This window comes from Elephantulus edwardii, unplaced genomic scaffold (assembly GCF_000299155.1).
Source record: "Elephantulus edwardii isolate Elephantulus edwardi_28Jun2011 unplaced genomic scaffold, EleEdw1.0 scaffold00289, whole genome shotgun sequence".
In the NCBI taxonomy this organism is placed as follows: Eukaryota; Metazoa; Chordata; class Mammalia; order Macroscelidea; family Macroscelididae; genus Elephantulus; species Elephantulus edwardii.
Genome location: NW_006400039.1, coordinates 1,002,542 through 1,014,547, shown reverse-complemented (window position 1 = coordinate 1,014,547; position 12,006 = coordinate 1,002,542). Strand labels below are relative to the sequence as shown.

The window sequence follows — 12,006 nt, the reverse complement described above, 5'->3', positions numbered from 1 at the left end:
GAACACCGACAGACAGGACCACGGACACGTCAACACGACAGACAGCACCACGGACACGTCAACACGACAGACAGCACCACGGACACATCAACACCGACAGACAGCACCACGGACACATCAACACCGACGGACAGCACCACGGACACGTGAACACGACAGACAGGACCACGGACACGTGAACACGACAGACAGCACCACGGACACATGAACACGACAGACAGCACCAGGACAGGAACCCGCGGGCAGGACAGTCCCCGGTCAGCCCCGTCCTCAGGCTCGACCACCCGCAGGGACGTCGGGGGCCTGGAGCGAGGAGCAGGGGCGCAGGTTCAAGTCCCGAGGCGGCAGGTCCGATCACACGCAGGCCGGCCGCCCGCACCTGCCGGCGCCCCCCAGCCCGGCTCAGGGCCCCCAGGCTCGGCGTCCCCGGCTCGGATCGGGGTCCCCGGCCCGCGCTAACCGCACTGATGTGGACTCAGGCCCGGCCGCGGGCTCTCTGTGCGCCTCGGAGCAGCGAGGCCTCTGCGAGCCCGACTCCCGGCCCCGGGGCTCGCCTGGAGACGGGTGCACCGGGCCGGCAGCCTCGGACCTGCGCCCCGCGCGGCCCCGCTGCCCACGCGCCCGGGAGCAGCCATGCCGGTGTCCACCGCCGGCCGCCCGAGACAGCCCCGCCGGGCTCCAGCCCGGCCCACCCGAGGCTCTCCCTGTCCGCACAGCCCCGGCCGTGGGCCTTCGGGGAAGGCGTCCTGCTCCACGGGGACAGCTCAACTCCGCCCCATCCGCGCACACGCAGGCCGCGCCTCACCTGCCCGGCGGCCGGAGACTCCACCTCTGCGGTCCCCGGGAGTACTTCCGGCGGTCGCAGGACTCGCGCGCCGCGGCCCGGAAGTCCCGCCTCTGCGCGCAGGCGCCCCGCCCCCTGAGGCGCAGCGCACGCCGGGAGCTCCGCATCCCTGCGGTCCCCGGGAGTACTTCCGGCGGTCGCAGGGCTCGAGCGCCGCGGCCCGGAAGTCCCGCCCTCTGTGCGGCCGCTCCTGAGCCGAGAGCGCGCTGGCCGGTGCTGCCCTCGTGCGGCCTTTGGGCCTCTGGGCCCCCTCCGCCACCAGTGACCAGGCCAAGGCGGTGTTGCGGCCGACACTCGCCAGAGCTTTGCACGGGCTGTTTGCCCATCGGACCCTCAAGAATGAATGATGTCCACTATCGAAGGGGTCAGTTTGACTACCCACCACCTGCCCACACCTTCCCGCCAAGGGTCTTTAAGTGTCTGTCAGTCCAGGGGCTGGAAGCTGGCCGAGGGACCCGAGGGGCGAGGCAGTAGCCAGCACCATAGTTTTGGGGTCCCGAGGTGGGGGCGATTGTGCGCAGAATGCGGTGCTGTGACTCCATCCCCCCACCCTCGGACGGGGCCAGTGCGGGCGGATCTGGTCCCAGGTTGGGTAGATCGTTTCCTTGGGTTTTGGAGCTCTGGCGGTGCAGGGCTCGTGTGCTGCAGTCCCAGAGGTACACATGCACTCGCTCTCTGCAGTCTTCCCCTAGGGCGTCCCTCAAGTTGGCAGATGGCTGAACACTCCCAGAATGTCAGAACTCCCGGGCAGGCGGAGGGGCATGCAGGGAGGGCACAGGCCATCTCCTGAGCTCGTGGCCAGCATCTCACTCCCACTGCTCTTGGCTCACAGGTCTGCCACCCTAACTGGTGCTTCTCTGCCCTTCCACCCCTGGCCGTGCTTGGGAGCTCCTAGGAAAGCAGGGTCAGCAGGTGGAACACCTGAGGGTCACTCGGTGACACCTACTTCCAGCCCGCTTGGGCTTGGGTACGTGAAGGCAGCTCTTGCCAGCACACGAGCCAGCTCTGGGGTAGCAACATGCTCAAGGCAGGACTTGAGAGCACCCTGGCAGGTACGTGAAGCCACGGGATGCCAGCTCGGAACGGAATCACAAGTCAACTGACTCCAACATCCAAGGAGGAACTTTCAGAGCTGTAAGGCCTGGGACCTACCAAGCTGCGGTCAGCCCTGAACCCGGTCTAGCTCTCCACCGCCCAACCTGGGAGTTCAGGAAGCTGCTGGCTCCAACACCCATCAATCACATGCAAACAGCATGAGCCTGGAGAATGAGCAGAGCCAAGGAGACTGGTGGGTGTGAACTTGAGTTTATTAAATAGGAAAGCTATCCATTCAAACAGCAGGAGAATAGTTACTTTCAAAAAGATACCATCGCAGGAACTCTGCCCAAAAGGTCCTGGTGTTCCCCAAACCCTGACTGTGGAGAGCACCGGGAAGGAGCCTGGGCGTCCAGGTAGCACCCAAGGCTCAGACTTAGGTCTGATCCCTAACCCCACGTGTGAGGAAGACCCCTTGTAGCCCAGTAGGTACTGGCATGAAAGCCCACACAGGTGGTTTACAGTTGGCCACGCATGTCCCTGGTGATGGGCTCTGCAGAGGGGACAGCACTGAGGGGTCCAGCCCAGAGCTCCTGGTGCTGCACTGCCACGGAGGCAGCTGTGAGGGACAGTTGGAGAGGAAGGTTGGAGGGCCATGTGGCCATGCACCCGTCTGGGCAGATATCTGTATGGGGGTTTGTTTACTGTTTTCTACATACTAATCAAGGTCAGCTGAATCAACTCATTCACAACCAGTGGGCTACGGAAAAGAGTACAGAATGGCTGTTCCTGTGCTTAGGAATTCTTTACACTACTGGCCTTTATAAGGAAATTCCTGCAGCTCACCAGTAGGCAGAGTGTAAAGGCAGGGGGAGTGCACGGCCACCTCCCATCCAAGCCCTCCTGTGGGCAACAATACTGCTGGCAGGTCAGGGAGTCAGCGTCTCACGGTAAACATCTTTACTACGGGGAAGACTGCACACTGACAAAGCTGCTGGATAAGGCAAACGGCGCCCTCGGGGTGTGCTGTGGCTGAGCCAGCCCGTCGCTTCTCAGGACTCGTCCTCCTGGTCCTCTTTAATCTCGGAAATCCTGTCTATAGATTTAAGGATTTCGGCGACAAGATTCAGTGTTTCCGCTCCAGACACCAGCTGCCTGAAATGAAGACAGGGACTGTGAGTGGTCACTGCTCAACAGCAGTGTCGCACACCAACCCAGTCCCCCAGCCCAGGGCTGACCAGTGGGTCGTGGTCAAACTCCTGACAGCAGCTTATCTTTCCAAAGAATCTGACCCCACCAGGGGCCTCTGATAAGCCTTGGTGGGCCGCTCTGTGGTGCAAAGATGAGGTGGTAGTGAGTTCTTGCTAAGGTTTAGACCTGAGAAACAGGGCTCCCATGAGGCAGAGTCCGTATGATGGTGTGGCTTGTTCTTGTAAAAGCCTTTTTTTTTAACCTTCTTTACTATTTACAACAGGACGCCTACTGCTATCAATGCTAACCCAGTGACCCTGCAGGACATGACTGTCCCAGAGAGCTTTTTCCAAGGTGTCTTTGCAAAAGCCTTATCCTTCATTAAGTGGCTGGTGGGATCCAACTGCTGACTTTTTTGGTCAGCGGCTGAACTCTCCAGCATCTTTTCAGAGGGCCTTTTCCAAAGGTAAAAGAGCCCTCGAGAGCAGAAGTGCGTGGAAGGTTCCAGAGCAGAAGTCTTCACAAGCAGACTGCCCGCTTTCCTCCTGCAGAGCAGCTGGGGGAGTCACTAACATCCGGTTAGCAGCTGATCACTGTTAACTACCTACCACACACCACGCGTGAGAATACTGTCATTCTCTTTAACTCAGAATTGGAAGGTCTGTAAGTTAGGAAGAACTCAGCATCGTGACTGGAGAAAGACTCGTCCTCAGCCTGTTACGCACATGACACAGCCCGGACTGTGGGAGTGAGGATCTGAAGCATTTACCAAACAGGATGAGGCCGCATTCTCCAATATGCATCACTCCTCAGTATTAACAAAGGTGAGTCAACAATGTGGAAGCTAGTGGTCAGCATCACTACTACGACACGAAATAAAATCTTGACGATTACCCAAAAACAGCTAGACCAGTAAGCAGATTGACAGAAAACTGTCAGAAGTTCAAGATTTAGAAATGGCTGTGGCTCTAGGGGTATCACTACTGATGTCAGATGGCTCTGAGCTGAAAGCAGAGAGAGTACCAGCAGATTGTCTATTTGTGTTTTATTGACCATGCAAAGGCATTTCGCTCTGTGGCTCATAACAAATTACGGCCAACGTTGAAAAGAACGAATGCCAGGACACTCGATTGTGCTCATGCAAAGACTATTTCTAGACCACAAAACTTTGAATAAAGCAAGAGGACACCGCGTCATCAAGGAAGGTGCGTGTCAGGAGGACACCGCGTGATCAAGGTCCTTTCTCCATACCTATGAAATGTGTCTGCTCATCAAATCCTTCCAAAAGCTAAATTATGAAGAAAGCATGGCATTAGGATTAGAGAATTATCAATAATCTGCATTATGCATAAGACATAATTTGCTTACTGAAAGTTGAGAACTTGAAGAAATACTTCCTGCAGATCAAGACTACAGCTTTCAATATGGATTCCATCTCAACATCAAGAAAAAAAGGTCCTCACCACTGGGGTAACAACAGGAAGACAAAAGACTGAAAATGTCAATGACTTTGTTTTGCTTGGATCCGTAATCTATACCTTTGGTACCAGCAGTGTTGCACTGAGAAAATAGACTGTCAAGGAACACCCCTCATGCTAAAGAGCAAGGATGTCAGCTTAAAGACTAAGGTGCACCTGGCTCAGGCCATGGTCTTTTCAACTGCTGCCTCTGCATCTGAAAGTTGGACGCTGAGTAAGAATGACAGCAAAATTGACTTATTTGAGTTGTAGTGTTGGGGAAGAGGACTCAGTAAGACATGGACTTCCAAAAGAACACACACGTCAATCTCAGAGAAAGTACAACCATGGAGTTCCTTAGAGGCAAGGATGGTGAAACTACATCTCACATACTTTGGGCATGTTGTTCCTTGGAAAAGAACAGCACATCTGCAAAGGTGAGAATCAGCAAGGGCGAGAAAGACCCTCAACAAGACGGACTGACACAGCAACTGTAACAACAGGCTTGAGTCTCAGGAATGGAGAGGGTGGTGCTGAGTAAAGCCGGCGTTGCTGTGATCACAGTGGACCTGATGACACTCGAGAACTGACAATAGGAGAGAACAGATGTCCTTGAACTCTGGTTCCGGCAAAGACTACTGGATACGCTACGGCTCGCCCAACGGGTCTGTCGTGGAAGAAGTGTGACCAGGTGCTTGTGGAGGCGGGGACGGTTAGGCTTCTCTCACGTACTGTGGGCACGCTGTCGGAAGGGCCGGTCCCTGGAGAGTCAGTCGGAGACCACCTTCAACGAGACAGACTGATTTTGACTGAACTCTCGGCCTGAGTACACGGAGACCGGGGGATGGTACAGGAGAGGACCCTGTGACTCAGTCAACACAACAGCACCCAACAAAGGGAAGGAGTCGGGATGCGAGACTGCTGACGGTGACGTCAGCACCTGCGTTCCCGGTGACAGCATGCAGCACAGGGCCTGCCTGGGCCCTGGCCGAGTGCCTGCCCCCCCCGCCCCGTGGCCCCAGGGCTGCCGGCCTTACTTGATGGACGCCCGGGCGTTGCTCATGACAAGGCGGAGGTTCTGCAGGGCCACATCGGTGTTCTGCCTCACTGTGGTTAGGCTAGCGCCCTGGCCACACCGCAGAGCTTCATTCTCCTGCTTGAAGTTACAGACCTGTGTCTTGGGGGAGGGACAGATGGGGCAAGACATGAAGAACCTCCCACGTGGGGCACAGGGCGTTAAAGATCTGACACGGCCCCATGTCACAAGTGGGGTAACCAGTGGAGCAGCTTCAGAGCTGTGGACAGGAGTCCAGTTCTCAGGGCTAAGCAGCCTCCATGGTGGTGCTGGGGACCCACGCCGGGATTTCTAGCAGTTTAGAGACTGCCAGGGCTTGCTGCCACGGCACCTCAGGGTGCCCTCAATGCCCAGATTCTGGATAGCAACCAAGCTAACTTGCGTGCTCCCCTCAGGCTTCCTCTTTAAACCCAAAAATCCACACCCTACTACTAGGCTGTAGTCTTTGCAGTTACGTGCTACGTGTCAGAGAGTTGGACAATGAATAGGGATGATAGGAAGAGAACTGATGCCTTTGAGCTGTGGTGCTGGAGAAGAGTGTTGAATATACCATGGACTGCTAGGAGAACTAACAGGTTTGTCCTGGAGAGGGTGAAGCTGGAATGCTCCTTGGAGTCAAGGATTCTGAAGCTTCGTCTGACATACTTTGGGCATGTTGCAAGGAGGGACTGGTCCTTGGAGAGGGACATCATGTTTGGCAGAGTGGAGGGACAGCGCAGGAGAGGAAGACCCTTGATGAGATAGATCGATTCTGTGAGTGGAGTGGTGGGAATAAATGTGTTTGAGACGGCGAGGTTGGCACAGAATAGAATGGCGTTTAGGGCTCTTGTACATAGGGTCGCTAAGAGCCGCAAACGACTCGATGGCACATTACAACAGCAACTGCCGTCAAGTCATCCTGACTCACAGTGACCTTCTGCTCGGCGTCTGAGTGTGCACACCTTTGTGGAGTGGCTGGTGGATTTGAACCACTGACCTTTCCATCAGCAGTCACACACTATGCCACTGGAATTCCTTCAGCGATTCAGAAGACTCAAACTCACTGCCGTCAAGTCAGCACTGACTCAGGGACCCATCACTGCTCTCCCAGGTCAAAATCATTCCCGGAGGAGACAGCCCGTGCCCCCGAGGAGCTGATGGTGGGGTCCGACTGCCAAAGGTGTGCAGCTGTTAGGACTAGCATCTCAGCTCGCTCTGTGTGAGCAACAGGGCTGAGTGCGTTAGAGGCCATGAGGACGGCCCAGGACAGGATGGGCTTCAGGGATGCTGTTCACAGGGTCGCTGAGGTGTACCTGACTCAACAGCACCTTCTAACAACAACAACCACCCTGCCCTGTCCTGCTGAGCTGGTGCTCGAGCTCCGGACAGCAACACTGAAGTCTCTGTGTTGAGCCCTTCCCGTGCACACGGCCCAAAAGCTGAGCTCAAGGATCCCTTGCTGAGCTAAGGAGGCAGGCTGGGGCCTGAGAGTCCCTGGCAGGAAGCTGTGGCCACCCAACAAGAGGACAGCACAGCGCAGGACAGCACAGCCCAGTGATGCTCCCGCACCTCCCGACTCTACAGGTCACAGAAGGAACGCCTCCTCTTCCGTGCTTGTGGGTCGCCTTCGAGTCGAGCACGACTCACAGTGACCCTGTGAACAAAAGGCCTGAAGCCCCTCTACAACCATCAACACGTATCAAAGATCACAGTTTCAGGAAGCGGATGCCACTCCTGCTTCCAAACTCCCGTGCTTACCTGGAGCAAACTGACTTCCTGCTTCAACTTCAGGACGTGGGTTTCTGCCTTCACGGCTCGTTTCTGTGTCAGAAAGAAAACAACCTGTGACGTGGCCCCGAGAGAGGCCGTGATGTGGCCCTATCGGCCCAGGATAGTAGACCAGCTCCCCGACACAGCGGCCAGCCCTGTGGGACCCTCTGCCCCAGCCAGGGACCAAACTCCATGGATGGCAGTGCAGTAGAAGCAAAGCACCCGACAGAGCCCGAACCAGCCACCCTGCGAGTGAGAGACAAAGCCGTGCGTACAGTCATCAGCTCCAGGTTCTGCTCCACCTGCTGGACCACAGACTCCAGGTCCCTGTAGTCTCGCTCCTCCTTGACCATCTTCGCTTCCAGCTTCCGTTCAAGTGTACGCACCCTAGACCAAGGGAGAGGCTGCGGTTGGCACGCGTCCCAGAATGTTTCAGGGTGTGTCTGTGCATATAAGGAGCTAGCAAGTGGGGTCCCTTGCTACAGAAAGACCCAGGTGAGGGCACAAGGGGAGACAGTTTGAGCCTGAGGCAGGGCTTCAGACACGCATCGGCAAGCAACACCGATCGCCCAGAATACTGGCGGTCAGATGCCTCCAGTCAGCTCTGAGTCTCAGGGGGCCTGCGTTAACATTAGGAAGCCTGGCCAGGGCCCTGGAGTCGGCTCCGACTCACTAACGGCCGCTGAGCGGAAGACAGACCAGCCAGGCACTCGGATGACCGCGACTCACTGCAGCACGTATGTGAGCAGGTGAAGCCCAGCCCAGGCTGGTGCGGAAGGAGGTCTCATGGGCCCTGACTGAGAGCTTACATACATTTCTGTTTGAGTTTCAGAGAAGCTCTGAACCTCATTCAGCTTTCTTCTTAGCTTAGAGTTTTCCTCTTTCAGCTGTAGAGAAAGAAAATCCTTGTTAGCAGCTGGGCCAACTCACTCACAAGGGCCAACACCTGGCTGTCAGATGAGCGGCCAGGAGGCCAGGCCATGCACAAGGGCCTGGGGTCAAAGGCACCCGTTTCACTGTCCCTTACGACTCATTACAGAACTGAGTGCGTCCTAATCTGGTGACTCATACTGACCCGGCTTGGAGTATCACCCTTGAAGGGTCACATCCATCCCTGTCACAGCTGGTCACGCTCACACGTCACAGACGTGTCACGGGAGAAAGGGCCCCATGGACACGCTGTAAGGCTGTGGGCAGCAAATCCTGGGCCCCAGAAACAGGATCACATCAAGGTCCCGAGGGCCACCCTGTGGCCCGTCGGTCGGCCAGGCAGCCACACTTACTGCTTCGTAACTTATCTGCAGTGTCCGCAGCTGCCGGTCTCCCAGGGTCTCCCCACGGGCTGCAAAATCGGGGTTTGGACTATTCGTGGGGGAGGCGGGGGATGCTCGGGAGTCGGGGTCACTCAGACTCCACGGGGGCAGAGACTCGGGGCCCACAAGCTCTGAAGGGCTGGAGAAGAAGGACACGTAAGTGCTGCAGGGAGACATGGCGGTGGCAGCCCTCAGCGGGTGGGTCTGCTCCACTGCCGATGGCAGGTAGGCCCCGGCCCAGCTGTCCTCGTCCTCTTCCAGGAGATCGCCAGCCCCAGTCGGGTCTTCAAAGAACTGCTGTGGGTATTCCAGGCCATAGCCCGTGGCCTGGGGACTCGGGGAGCTGTGTTCAAGCCCCAGGGCGTGCCTCGGGGTCTCCTGGGGAGAGAGCAGGATGTGTTGCTGCACACAGTGGTCCAAGCCTCCCCCTCTAGACTGGAGGAGGCACCAGGGCAGGGAAACGGTGGTCCAGGTTGTCCCCACAGCGCTCTGCCCGCAGCCTGGCCTCTACACACAGGGACTGCCCACTTCAGTCCCAAGTTACCTTTGAGTAAACCCGACTGTTGGGTGCATCCTCTTTGGACAGACCAAGATTTTTGGTTTTCAGAAACTCTTTAAAAGAGAATGGATTTGCCTCTTCAGGCTCTTCAAGTTTATCATCTGCAACAAGAACAGAACAAATGTGGGAGGAAGTTCTCCTGAAGAGTTGTTAGAAGAAATTCCAAGCTATGCCCCACCTGACCTGGGAGAGAAACCTCAGTGTCCACTGGTTGTGGGGCTCCAGCAAAGGACACACGGACAGGATTTCAGACTGCACACCACGTGCTCTAGCTTCTCCACCTTCCTCCTCGCAGGTGCCTGGGCCAGGTGCCACACTCAGCCACCGTACCAGCACCTGCCCACCTCCCAGGGGAGTGAAGCCTTCAGCAGGTACCATCGCGGGCACCACCCAGGGCTTGGATGTTCAGAAGTCCCTCAGGGGAACCAAGTAGGATTCCGTTGCTAGCGGCTATTCTCTTTCAAGCTTTCCGAGGCTCCACTGCCCACCCAGTCCTGCTATTGCCCGGATGCTCCCTACTGCCCATGCCACAAACAGGCAAATAGCACACACACAGAGCATCTTGGGCTGGGACACAGCCAGGACTGCAGGACACCAGCCTCACAGCTCCATGTTCCCCCCAGGGTTACCGACCAAGTTCCCGTTGGCTGCCTCCCAGGGTGAGGGCCTGAGGCTCCAGGGCCTACATCCGCATTCTAGGCCTCTTCTTCCCTCCCCAGTCCTCTTGTCGGCCTGCTCCAGCACTGCAGGCCACCCCCATTCCCCAGCAGAAGCCCAGCACCGAGGCTGTGAGGATTACACCACTCTACCTCCAAAGCAGGGCTGGCAGGGCCTGGTGCACCCGGCTCAGGACCCTTCCCTTGACTACAGCCCAAGTCTGCAAGAGTTGGCAATGCCTGCCGTGACGGGAGAATCACTGTGACCCTCGCTGCCTTTCTGACGTGATGTCTATTGCAGGGGTCACTGTCCTCCTCATTGCCTAGACCCTGAACTGGACACTGTTTTCCCTGGAGTGGCCGGTCTGGGAGTCCATCCACAGGGTCTGTCCTGCCCTCTGCATAGACATCCTTAGCTCCTGCCAAGAGCTCAGGTGTTGGCGTTCAAGTCGATTCCGACTCAAATTGACCTCCAAGTTAGGAAGCCTGCGCCACTCAGATTTTACACTGGCTGCACTCTTTCCCGGCACACCAAGGTGGGGAGGGCTCCTCATTGTCAACTCTCTGGTTAGTGGTCAAGCAAAAACCCAGGGGTCTACCTCTAAAGACTCCTTGACACTGAGTAATCATGACTCCCAGAAGCTCCAGGACAGAGCAGAACTAGAGCCCTCAAGTTTCCCAGATGTGATCTCTACGGAGGCAAAGGCCCAGGCCTTCCCTGAGGACTGGCTGGTGGATTTGAACTGCTAACCTTTTGCTTACCAGCAGGGTGGGCATTACCCACTGCAGCACAGGTGCCTCCAAGAACCTCCCCATAAAATGCCTGCCACGGAGCTGATGGTGACTCACAGAACCCCAGGCAGGACAGAGCCACCCGACAGGGCCGCAAACCCTGACGGAAACACATGACCACATTTCTTTGTGGAGGGGCTGGGGCGTCAAACGGCTGACCTTTCAGTTAGCAGTTAAGCACTTAACTATTCCACCCACAGGTACTTCGGGACTAACGCCCGCCCCGCTGCCACTGCGTCTGTGCTGGCCAGTGACCCTGCAGGACTGGGCGGAGCTCCCCCACGGTTTCCAAGGCTGCAGGACTCTGTGCTGGACCCGAAGCAGTGACCTTTCTGGTAGCAAGTCCTGTGTCACCAGACTCCTGCACAGAATGAGCTCACAGGGAGTCCCAGGCTCGAGCCCTCATCTCTGGGGAAGGCTGACTCTCTGGCGAGTAGCTGATACTTAACACCTGTGGCTTCAGGGCTCTGTCCTCTAAACCTGGCCCTCGGGTCAGCTTCGCCTCCACGGAAGCAGCCTGCCACGTTTTTCTCCCCAGAAGCAGTTGGATGGTTCGAACCATCAACCTTTCAGTGGACAGCAGGGCCTGAGGCTCTACCAAAAACCCCACCATCGACACTCTCAGTCGGCCTCTAGCGGGGTCCTGAGACGGGGTGGGGTGGGTGTGTGTGTCTGGGCGTGTGTCTTTCTCCTGCACACCTTTCCGTTCGACCCCTGCTCGCCCACACTGCCAGTGGTCACCGACTCGGAGCCAGGGACCCGCCAGTGGGTTTTGTGCGGCTGTAACTCAGAGAAGAGGACTGTCCCCCTTTCCCCAGGATGCTGCTGCTGGATTCGAACTTCCAGAGGCCTAGGGGTCCAGCAGCCGACTCCCCGCTATCTGACCGCCTGCTGCTCGGGCCAGTGCGCCCCGTCCCAGCGTCCTCGCCTGCTGGCCTCTCCACGACTGGCCTGTGAGCGCCGGGCCGTGCTGACCGTCCAGCCGGCGGAGAGGGGCCGCTGTCACGCAGCCCCTGCGGCGACGCCCCGTCTCTCACCTGTGTCTCCCACGGAAGCTAGCACCGGGCTGGGCACATAGCACATAAACGTCGGCCGAATGCCGAGGAAGGGGGAGTCCAGGCCCCTGCCAGGGGGGCGCTCACAGTCTAGCTGGGGGAGACCAGACCGGCGCTCAGAGAACGCGGGAGCTGAAAGCAACAACAAGGGCGATCACGGGGGCCGGCGGGGCGCTGCGAGGGGAGGACCCCCGGGACTGCCTGCCCGGGCCCGCCGCCGCCTCTCCCCGCTCCCCGGCCCCGCTCACCGTCCGGAATGATGAGGCTCCGGGCTCTGGAC

General features: G+C 57.7%; 1 protein-coding gene across 1 annotated transcript; it reads right to left on the bottom strand.

The window, feature by feature from the left end:
* Positions 1 to 2,931: 2,931 nt before the first annotated feature.
* On the bottom strand, positions 2,932 to 12,002 carry SDCCAG3 (serologically defined colon cancer antigen 3; the record flags this gene model as incomplete). Its single annotated transcript, XM_006900633.1, has 9 exons — positions 2,932 to 3,034; positions 5,565 to 5,704; positions 7,340 to 7,402; positions 7,627 to 7,738; positions 8,165 to 8,238; positions 8,635 to 9,042; positions 9,209 to 9,324; positions 11,709 to 11,858; positions 11,975 to 12,002. Coding segments are annotated over 9 exons (1,194 nt in total), but the record flags the coding sequence as incomplete, so codon positions are not given.
* Positions 12,003 to 12,006: the final 4 nt, after the last annotated feature.